Source organism: Salarias fasciatus, chromosome 23 (assembly GCF_902148845.1).
Source record: "Salarias fasciatus chromosome 23, fSalaFa1.1, whole genome shotgun sequence".
NCBI lineage: Eukaryota > Metazoa > Chordata > Actinopteri > Blenniiformes > Blenniidae > Salarias > Salarias fasciatus.
Window position 1 is genome coordinate 10,257,447 of NC_043766.1, and position 11,810 is coordinate 10,269,256.

General features: G+C 40.9%; 1 protein-coding gene across 2 annotated transcripts; it reads right to left on the reverse strand.

The window, feature by feature from the left end:
- Positions 1–234: 234 nt before the first annotated feature.
- Positions 235–10,603, reverse strand: srsf11 (serine and arginine rich splicing factor 11). 2 transcript variants are annotated; one of them, XM_030083732.1, is made up of 12 exons: positions 10,294–10,603; positions 8,552–8,685; positions 4,967–5,076; positions 2,518–2,607; positions 2,388–2,434; positions 2,160–2,293; positions 1,913–1,994; positions 1,703–1,816; positions 1,512–1,601; positions 1,291–1,362; positions 997–1,174; positions 235–900 (listed from the first exon to the last, which is right to left on the reverse strand). In XM_030083732.1, the coding sequence occupies exons 1-12, from the start codon at positions 10,413–10,415 to the stop codon at positions 883–885; spliced, it is 1,191 nt and encodes a 396-aa protein (XP_029939592.1). In that variant the 5' UTR covers positions 10,416–10,603; the 3' UTR covers positions 235–882. The 2 variants fall into 2 exon arrangements, with proteins under 2 accessions (XP_029939592.1, XP_029939591.1); XM_030083731.1 differs by having other exon boundaries at positions 235–910; positions 995–1,174.
- Positions 10,604–11,810: the final 1,207 nt, after the last annotated feature.

The following is an 11,810-nucleotide window of genomic DNA, read 5'->3' on the forward strand; positions in this document are numbered from 1 at the left end:
GAAACACCTCACGGCTTCCAGCATCTGAAACAGGAGCGTCCAACTCTGTTCCTGGAGGGCCGGTGTCTTGTTGCAGGCCTCGTCATCAAACTTGTAAATGAGCCCATTAATGAGTCTATCCGGGCTCTTCTGGTCATCCCAGTTACAATTGGGTTGTAGTTTACACTTCAACAATTAAAAATAAGCCAGATTTCCTGTCAAGCAACCAATAAGGATTCAGTGCGCAAACAAGAGTCTAGTTGTATTGGAACAACACAGTTTATTCGACAATGTACACTTACGAAGGGTTGTAAATAAGGTCTGCATTACAGTCAAAGTAAAATCTTTCAGCAACCGAAAATAACTTACGGTGCAAGGTGGTGAGCAGCTAAGTCTAAGAAGAGGACTGATCCTTGACAAGTAATATTTACAGATGTTGTACTTTACTGAAAATCCTCGGAATTTTACTTTCAGGACAATTTTGAATAGAAAGACAACAAACCCTCACAAAACATTAAAATCCTACAAAAGTACAGCGACACATTGTTATGAAGTTTGTTGTCTTTACAAAAATGATCCGACTGCATTTTCTAATCCAACATCTCTACAGTTATGACAAAAAAAACAAACAAATATAAAACCAAGTTGAACCGAGTGATCAGGCACAGACATATTGTGGCCTCAACAGAACAGTGTAAAAACGTGGCCACCCGACTCAGTCGCTCATTTCCATGTCTTCCTGATGGTGGTCGTCTCCGTTCAGCTTGGACTTTTTGGGGACGTGGCCCTCGGATCGCTCGATCTCCTCATGGCCTTTGGGGGATGAGACAGAGTCGGAGTCACTCTTCCTCTCATCATCCTCCTCCTCTTCTCCTTTTCACTATCATAACCTTGTTCTCTTCATCATAGTCCTCGGGTCACCTGTGACAGAGACGAATTTGTGAAGTAAGCTATCTAAAAAGTGCTAAAACTGTCAACTCTAGTTTGTATTCTAAAAACAGTTTGTTCTATACGCACCTTCACGTCTCCTTTCTCACTGTCAGATTTGCGGTCTCGATCGCGCTCCTTGTCTTTGCTCTTCTTCTTCTTACTGGTTGAGCGTTCTCGTTCGTCTCGACTGCGGTCCCTGTCCTCTCTCCGGTCTCTGTCCCGCTCCTTCTCACGTTCTTTGTCCTTCTTCTTCTCCTTCTTGTGGCTGCAAATAAAACAATAAAATGAACAGAGCTCTGCTGCTGCACAAAAGGAAAAACTGTACACTATGCTGCATGTTTCATTTTGAGATGAACAGACTTGGAACAGACGTGAACTTACCGTCTGGGTGATGGGGATCTGGACGGCCTCCTCCTCGGGGAGCGAGAAGCACTGCGACTCCGTCTGTGCCTCCTGTATAAACCAAACACACACACAGACACACAAAAACAATTTCCAAAAACATTGTACTTTTACTTGAAAGTTGTCAACTAATTTGCTACTTGTGTAAATCAATGAACGCCTGTCTCGGACAGTAACTACACAGCCATCAGACCACTCACCGACTGATGCTCCGAGACCTCCGAGCGCTGCTGTAGCTTTTCGGGGGCGTCTTGGACCTTTTCTTGGACTTCTCTTCCTTCCTCCTGTCCCTGTTGAAGAGATGAACAGAGACGGTAACAACTGATCAGACAGTTGTTTCACATTGTGTGAATGTTTGAGCTGCTGGTAAATTCAGCTGTCCGTTGCTGACCTTGATCTACTGCGGCGGCTTCGGTCCCGAGAGTGCGACCTCCTCCTTCGAGGGCTCTTGGACCTCCTTCGACTCCTTGAATGAGACCGACGCCGAGATCTGCTCTTTGAACGCCTGGTCAAGTGAAATTGTGATCATTTACCACATCTCATATGTGTTTCCATATATTTCTTGAGACAGAATCCAGAGCAACCGAATTTTTCTTCTTACCTATGTCTGGAGCGAGATCTGGAGCGTCTACGTCGAGACCGCGAACGGGAGCGGGAATGTTTGCGCTTGTCATCCTTCTTATCTGAAAGATAAATATGAACCAAAAGTGAAGCTACTGCGGAGCCACATTTCGTTCAACTAACCGCCAACGTGAACATTCCATCCATTGGAATCCATTATAAACATGTCCCACGGCGGATTGTTTCTAAAGAATACATTCCACGTTCTGGAGGATCTAAATACTCACTTCCAGGTTCAATGGCAGCTGAGATGAGGGACTGGGCCTCTCGGACTCTCTTCATGGCCTCTTCAATCTCCTTGTTAGAGGCATCAGTCTTCAGCCCGGGATTCAAGTTCAGTCCTGCCGCTAATGGATTCAATCTGCAAGCATCATCAATTATTCAGACGTTTCTAAGAGACATTCCAGTAGATTCCACTGCATATCAAGGGTGAGGATGCACGTGTATTCTCTTACTTGGGGTCCATGGACTGCATGAGCTTCAGGAAGTCTGCAGACAGGGCCTGGACACAAGGAAGAGAACATCGTCACTCAAATAAACATCATTATTACAAAGACATTCTGAAACAATTGCAAGGATTCTCACCTGAGGGTTCATGTTAGGTCCCGGCATTCCCATAGCAGCCATTTGCTCCATGTTGGGAGCACCAAGGCCTCCAAACGGTGTCCCTCCCATCTGCAACATTGGAGACAGACATTCATGCTTTGCAGTGCTATTCTCATCCATGTTATTGTTATTTATACTTGCAAACATTTACTGGATGGCTTTTCGAGATTCTTTTCATTTGTGGTGCATTGTAAGAAAATGTCAGCAGGTTGATAGCAATACTTGTTCCTCTACTTATCGGTGCAAAAAAATACCAAGAAGGGGTCAAGATGTTTCTTGGGTTTTGGAGCTGAAAACTATGGTATGAGCAAAAACGACGAGTGAGAGACTCTGTGTTTGGAATTCATATATAATTGTGGAATTCATAACACTTTGAAAAGTGTGAGTAACCCTCAACTTTATTACAATTATCGGATGTTTAGATGATGGGATAAAAAAATACCTCTAGTTACGAGTTGCTTGGCCACCTGGGCAAAAAAAAATTAGCCTGGAGCCAGAGGTCGGCCAAACAGAACACAGCACCCCGACATTTAAAGCAGAGGTATAAGCAGCAGTCAGTAATAAATAAATGCTGAAGGTCCTAAAATCCAAAACAAAGTCAGTCAGTAGACTCAAACAATTAAATCCAAAGTGAATTCTTTTGAACCTGGTAAAGAAGAACTACCCATGAAGTATGTCAGCTGCACAGCTGGAGGTCTTTAGGAGGTTGTACTAACCTGCTAAGACAGTTGCTAACCTCCTTACTTCAAATTGCAGACTATGGTCAGAAAAGAGCTTCCATTCCAGGTCTCAAGGTAATAATAATGAAATTCCTTTTAGTTGTGGTCATTGATTATAAACACACTAAACCACTCTTGCAACACTCTCCAGTCTGTTCAATTCTGGCCACTCTACAGTGTAAGAGCTACCAGGCTGAGTTACCCACCGAACACTCATTCCTGATCCTGAAGTGTAGAAACATGCTAGGGGCGCTCTGCTGCTGGGAGGTCACCACTGTCTAGCAGTACACTTGTACTGCTTGTACAGTACACATTCTTGTCTTTTTAATGCACAGTACAGGACACTTGGCAAAGGGTGGTCCTGTTGCCTGAGGACTGACCCCCTCTGGCAGCATGTCCACAAGGACACCTGGGCCTTTGAAGGTACATCATGTACTAGTAAAACTGACACTTAAATTAAAGATAAATATAACTATCAGCACCATTCACTATAATTACTAGTGATATCGTACTATATCTTGATATGCGTTGATATGGTAAGGACAGTAGTACTGATAGTAGTAATATATGTATATATATATAGTCATTCATTCAGCCATGCCCCTTTAATTGTGCATGCGCATTGTCCGTGGGGTGAAAATGAGAGCCTCCGAGTCCCCAAGGCATCCTCCATGTTTAGCTGTTTACGGTGGATGTTCAGCAGACAGTGGATATATCCGAGGTAAGCGGGGCGGCTGCTGCGGAGCTAACTCTCCTCTGCCTGGGCGAGTGCGCGTGCTCTCTGGCTGCGCACACACGTTGACTGACAGCATGACAAAACGGAAGCTCGAAATCTATTTCCTGACGCTGACCGGCGCTTTTTCAGATAACATGAGGGTCTATGAGATGAAGGCGGAGCTCATAAATAAATTTTCATATTGCTTTATGCTAATATTATATTATTAGTATTGAATCAGACTAACACATTTAAGCTCTGTTAAAAAATTATATATACGTTGGAAATGAACGGAATCTCCGGACACGAGCTTTAATTTATTAATTATGGCAACCTAAAGATGTTTAGGATGACAAGGGGGTGGGAGTTAATAAGTTGTTTTCATCCCACTCCTTTTCGAGGTACATTCATCAAATGTGAATACAAGACATGTTTAGTTCCTAATTGTAAATATTGTTGTTGGTGTTTTGTTGTTTCTTTTAATCATTTCTTCTTTGTTTTTGTTGTTGTTTAATATACTACTTTGGTACAATCTTTTTTTTATGCCCAGTGTGGGGAATTTTGAGTGAAGTATTGTATAGTATATTTATTTTGTGTTGTTTTTCCTGTGCCTCGAAATAAATGTATTGATTCATTCATTCAATCATGTGCATTAGCATAAGTTAAGCATAGTTTTGACTGCACAGTTTGTGTCAGTCAAACTCAGTTTCTTGAGGCCAACATCCTGTACGTTTTAGCTCTCTCCCAGTTGCAACACAGCTGACTGCAACGGCAACTAATTACTGGACTTTTTTTTCTAAGCTTGAGAACACGAGAGTCAGGTAAGCTTAAGCAGAGAAAAATATAAGACATGCAGGATGCCGGCCCTCAAGGGACACAGATTGACACCCCTGCTTTAGTGTGTAGACCTGTGCCAAAAAAGGCAACTAATTCACCAAAGCGTTATCTATAGAAAGCAAACTATTGTGAATGAAAGTTTATGGTGAAGACTCACAGATGCCAAAGGATTAGGTGTTGGGAGAAGGCCTCCACCAGGCATCATTCCTGCCACAGCATTGGCGGGAGCCAGCAGCGACATTGCTTTAGATTCATCGGGAATGACTCCTGGAGAAAAACAATATTTCAGTCCACGCTCCAAGAAAAAGTCAACAACACTCAGACAAGACTTGCAGACAAGCCACCTCAGGCTAACTACTCTGTAGTAAAAATAAAAAAAGAATGAAAATCCACTTTGTCTTGTCTGTAAATCTTGATCCCTAATTTTTTTTTTTTTTTTTGTCAAAGTATGATTGTAGGATTAGCAGCTATGAGTTTAAAAGTCACAATACACACTGTGGTCAACACTGCCAAGATTTTATCACCTGTACTTGATTTTTAAGTCATGAACCAAACGTAAGCAAGCACAGCCAGTTGTCCCGTGGGATGTGCTCTCAACTTTCATTAGATGTTTTATGAACAAGCGACTCGCGCCGGCTGCTTCGCTATAAAGCACACAAAAACATTGAGATACAGAAAACAAAGTTCATGATTTGGGGTGTAGACACAAGGGTACATTTCAACATCACTTACCATAACCAATACAAAAACAGAAAAGGCTCAGTCATTTTACCTTTTCTGGTCTTTGCTTGGTGGTTAAAAAAAAAGTAAATTCCTGCTAATCAGATATACTACTGCTAGGATATACCAACAGTATGTCAAGAAACACACTACACAATGTCCAAGATGATTTTCACTGAACAGTTAAAAGGCTGTAGCCAGCAAAAGTTGTGAATAAAGTTATTAAAATATGCCCAAAGCTGAAGAAAACCAAACAATAAAATCAAAGAGACATTTTTATGAGAGATGATCATCCATGGCTGTGCAATCTGAAAACAGGCTACATTTAATCTGACGTCTTTACATTTTAAAAGGGGGAGAGAGGGAGAGGGAGAGAGAGAGAGGGAGAGAGAGAGAGAGAGGGGGAGAGAGAGAGTGAGAGAGACACGCGCGCACACACACACACACACACACACACACACACACGCACAAACAGAAAGGACACTTGAGAAACAGGATAAGGCTGCAGAAGACAAAACTGTTGGTGGCATTTTCAGCAGGGCCTGGTATATAGGGCTGGCTGAACCAGGAAAAAGAACTGTAAAACACAACAACAAAAGAAACACCACTGTTAAACGTGAGATTCACTCAACTCTTTCAGTCATGTGTGGAGAGGGTCAATTTAAGAAAAGCATTTTTACTGAACATTCAAGCACAGCCTTAAAACTACTTTTATCTTCTCGTGTGTTAGTGAAAATTTGGGAATACAAATGCAACAAAGAAAACAACAAGGCTCCTGCACATGAAGCAAGTGAATGCCAAAAGGGCAGCCTGTGTGTTCATTATGATCAATAATCAAATTATTTTCTAATTAATATCTGCAACACCACTTGTGTGTAGCTGTGTAGATGATGATACTCAACTTGTCAATCTAAGTCTAGCATGCACAGATCATTAGTTTGTCTATCGTGCATGCCTGATGTTTGGTATAGGGATGTCCCGAACACTTCAATTAATTTCATTAGCAACAACAATGTGCAAACACCAATTTTCGATCCAATATTTATATTATCAGTTCTTATGTGCTTGTGTGGCCAGCTTCACCCATTAGGGTCTTTTTGCCCAAGACTTGCAACTGTTCAATGTCCTGACAGCTGTTTTCAGTTTTTAGGCTCATTAGAGGTCTCCTTGGCTCGTGGCACTGTGCACGGTTGACATCGCCCTCACTCTGTCACCGCATCGTTTGGGGCGGGGCACCTTACACCTGGGCGGTGGCCTGCCGTCAGAGCCCCACCCCACCTGAACCTAAACATAGGTCTAACAGGCCAGCAACTGAAAACAGCCGTGTCTTTGTAGTAAATGAAACACTTTGTGTTAGTGAAGCCAAGAAGAAGAAGAAAAAAAAAATCATTAACTTCAGCGTAAAATGTTTAAAGCCACAACCATGATGGCACTGTGGGTACCCAAGGAGAATCCAGCCAAAAGATGTCAACATCGTCAATCTAATCTGAGAGTTTAACTAGGAAAAAAAGTGGACCATCATGCATGAACACCTATCCAGTCTCACTGGGTACTGGAACCAATCTCAGTTGACTATGATGAAGGTCAGGTACACCCTGGACTGGTCAACAATCCATCAAGCAAAAAGACAAACGACAACACACACTCAGACTCACATCTATGGGGACGTCTCATGTCAATGACTAGCCTCAAACACAACATTGAACTGCCAGCCAAAAACTGAGTAGATGGGGGGATGGACCATGCACACAGAGAACATGCAAACTCCACACAGTCACAGCCTTAGCCTGGACTCCAAACCAGGGACTTTCTCAATATGAAAACTAGACTGTCAATCACAATCTTTGGCTTTCACTTTAACCAAAATCTATACCAGTGCAAGATCAATTAGACTATGCAAATCAGAACTAACTGCTATCAGTAACCTACAGGTGTCAAACTTCAGCCCTGCATGTTTTCCATGTCTCCCTGCTTCAGCACAACTGACTAATGAGCGGATCGTTATCAGGCTTTCTGCTCATCTTGGTGACGAACTCCCATGAGATTCATTTGTGTTGAAGCAGGGAGACACTGAAAACTTGCAGGACGCCGGCCCTCAAGAAACACAGTTTGACATCCCTGAACTAACTGGACACGCCCAGGTGTCCACAGCCCCACCATACTGTGGCTACAAGCCCATACTGTAGTCAAGTGCATGTACAGTTAACCCAGCACCATTTGAAAAATGTTGAAATAAGATCCAAATCACTTTTTTCAGCTAAAAAAGTTTGTTTTGCTCACGCACTGTGTTAGTGTTGAGATCACCAGTCAATACTTATTATGCCTGAACACTATTTGTTTTTAACACTTGGTTAAGCCAAAGCACTGTTGAAATATAAACAGAGGATCAAAAAATGGCTACTCTCAACAGGCCTATAATTGACCTTTAATGTTTCCAGCTGCTCGGGGCATCCCTGTTTTGTGCATGGCTAATGATGATTTACAGGAAAAACCTTAAAATTCTCTGTACATGTGAGGAATTGAGATTGAACTGCAACATGTTCCCCACCCTTTCATTTGTCTTAAAAGTTATGTGGCTTTTTTTTTTTTTTAAAGAAAAGATGCCTTGAACAGAGAAAAATAAAGAGTTAATATTTTACTGCAGAACAAGAGAGAGAAGGGGCTTGCGAGCCTGGTGCCAATATTTTTTCTAATCTCCTGATGGCAGCAGAGGACCACTTTCAGCCAGCAAGGAAGGGGCTCTCTGCAAATGACTTGTCCACTATGAAAACCACAACACAAATAACAGAGAGAGAAGTTTACAGCTAGATTGTAAGACACAGACACAAATGTACATTTCCCTTTTACATACCTAGAAATGCCAAGCACTGAAAAGCTTAGCTAATGTTCTTGGTCAAAAAAAGAAATGAAAACAACTCACAATGGCTCAGATAGTGTTTGCAATTCTATCAAATACACCTACACATTGTGACATACGTTCAGAGATAGTCATGTGAGAGACATAGAAAAAACAGACACCCACCTTCAGCAAAAGGGACCACGATCAAGGCTCTATCCACGAAGACGGTGTTGGTCAGGTGTTGGGAAACTCCCACCGACTCAGACTCAAGGAATTTTACAAAACAGACACGTGAAGTCACAGGCAAGGGAGAGTCACTGGAAGAAAATACAGACATGTTGTGCAAAGAATACAAACCAAGAGAAAAACATGCCTTCTTCAAACTGGGTTTGTGTCCTCAGGGACCACGAAAGTGGTTATGAAAATGCATAATCCCCTGCTTTCTTCAGTCAGTGTGATCTTATATTTGATAAAATAATGTGTCGTATAAAAAAATAACCATTTTATAACGTATTAAGCTGGTATTATAGGGGTGCCCAGTAAATATCTGTATTGGGATTAGACAGTCAATTATTTCAGTTTATCACCCAAAATGGTCCAGACTGGAAACTCCACAAAAATATTCATCTTCATAAATGTTTACATCACTAAGAACAATATTTAAATATATTTCAAGGTCACAATTTACAGTGATAATGAATCCGATAGACCACAACAAAAATTTCCAGAATATTTTGGCCACTAACATATTACAACGAGCATAATAAAAAAACGAAGAAAAAAAATCTAAATATAATAATGTCCAGCTGAATAGCATCACAAAGAACCACCTCAAACAAGAAAATACAATTATCTTGCCAAGCATATGTGAAGTTATCTACTATAAATTCATGCAAACACCACTGCCATGGTAAGAACATTAGGACAGTTGCCAATCTAGACCATATTAGCTTGAATAAGGTAACAGCTAAGTATACGCTGTATTCATGGGCATTTCCTACCTTTAGGGTATGAAAATGTAATTCAGATAAAATTCAATGAAACGAAAACAGAAGAAAATACAAAGAAGAAAACAGTTACTTTTCAGTACAACCAATAGAAAAACACCAGCACATACATTTTTCATTATTAATGGCTCAACAATGTAACGAGGGAAAAGAGAAACCCAATGAGTAGCATTGGAGCGACTGAAAAATGGTCAACATCGTAAGATGCAATCATTTTATTAATCCGCCAATATCTTACATACTGTGTGAAACTCAATTTTACTTCTTGCAACCGTAAATTTAGTATAAGAACGAAATAATCACAAAGCAACAGGATTTAAAACTGTGGCATCACCAGTGATGAACACAATGATCAACGTTGTGCTACTAAGCGCTAATTAACATTTTGAGCTTCTAAATAAATATAAACGAGTCATGTTACAAGTTGAACCAATAAAACAGGATCAGCCTATTACTTCCTGACATGCTGTTTCAAGAGCATAGACAATGGGAAATATGTGGCATAAAATTCCCAAAATTTTAAGTTGTACCCTTATTCTTTAATTTTTACCAAACCATTTCAACCAACGCAATATAATGTATATAATCGAACAATCGACTATTTGAGGGCAAATGACGCAGTGTGGGCAAAGAGGACAACGAGGACTCAGCAATGATTAGGTAGAACATAGATATTAATGCACGATGAAAAACGAACACACAACACTCACAGTGGATAAAAAAAAAGTATAATGTCAAGTTAGTCGAGTCTTACTGAACACTTTAAGTAAAGACGCGGGCACACGTTAGCTTTAGCATTTAGCACGCTGTGAAGCGAGGCCTACTCGACGCACCAGGCCTTAATCAGAGCCAGACCGAAACCGCCTGAGACGGACGAGTAAAACGCCGTTTTAGCCACCGATGACTGGAGATACTCACTCGGGTGGAAACAATTTGAGCTCCTCAATGTTTCCAAGGAATCCGAACAGAGTTCGCATCTGCTCGGACGTCGTGCTCGGTGAGACGTTTGTCACCTGGATGACGTGCGTGTTGGAGTTCATTTTTGTCCTCAGCTTATAAAAACACCTAACCTTGTGCTAGCAATGACTGAAAATAAAAAGGGGGGATCTATAGCGTTTACAGTTAAACAAATTGAAAAACTACCATCGTCCCTACAGACAGAAGGTATTCGATGTGCCTGCAGACAACGCAAAACACCGTGTGCAGCGAGCAACAATGCGACTGCTTTGCCTCTGTGATGCTGCGTTCAAGTACTTTTCTGTGCTCGTTCTTTTGAACGTCATCGGCGTATTGAACGGTGAATTTTACTGTCGCGGGAAGAATGATTTGAGTAATCAATAAATGCAGTCAAATATAAGCATGGTTGCTTTATCATATTATTATCTACCTAAAAGTAACGTGGAAACCCTCGCTCCCCAAGAAAAAGGTTACTTGAGTAAGTGTACCAAAATCAATATTTCTAACCCTGGTTCATAAAATAATTACATTTTTTGATAGTATACATTAATTTGGCCGGTTAACATAACTATTATTTTGTATTTTACTAACTCTGTGTTTTGGTGACTATATTTTGGTTATAAATTTATAATTTTTTTTTTTGATGTGATTATTTGTCAGATTACATATATTGCATATTTTGCAAGAAATACTATTGTGATTCGTTATGTAACACCTAATTCTAACCCCACAAAATACCACACTCACAAATCATCTTGTCAAAGATAATACAACATCTAATATGAGATGGAACCGACCCAGTGCAATGCCACTGCGGTAAAACAGTCAGAGATATTTTGTCAAATCAATGACTTATTCCGGAAATTTATTCAGAAAATCATTTCGTCTCATATCGTGAAGATTAGAAATATTAGTTTTATTGCCTATTTTACAATTTACTGTTCGTACTGTGATTTACGATGCACCGTGAATATGTGGAAGAGAATGATGTACCATGATAGGACAGTGGGGTGTCAGTCATGGGGATATTCCAGAAGACGTTTTGGTGGGACGTGAACCACCTCCTATTGGCTGTGAGCAAGAGGGTGGGCTGAATCTGAGTTGAGAGAGAGAGGGAGAGAGAGAGAGAGAGAGAGAGAGAGAGAGAGAGAGAGAGAGAGAGAGAGAGAGAGAGAGAGAGACGACTGCGACAAGAGAAGTACTGAAAAATTGAGACCTCCACGAACCCGAGCAGGAGGACAGACCGGGACCAGGACCAGAACCAAGACCATCTCCATTCTGTGAATGAGGCTGTGTGCAAGCACATGGAGCTGGTCCTGCATATGTAGCCTATATAAAAATAACACTTTACTTTCAGCACTTAGAAAGTACAAGGAGACAATATATTTTTACTTTATCTAATTTTCATTCTTATTTTACAGTCTTGCATTGCTTTGCATTCTAGTGAAGCTGCTCATATTGTGTACTTTTTTATGTAA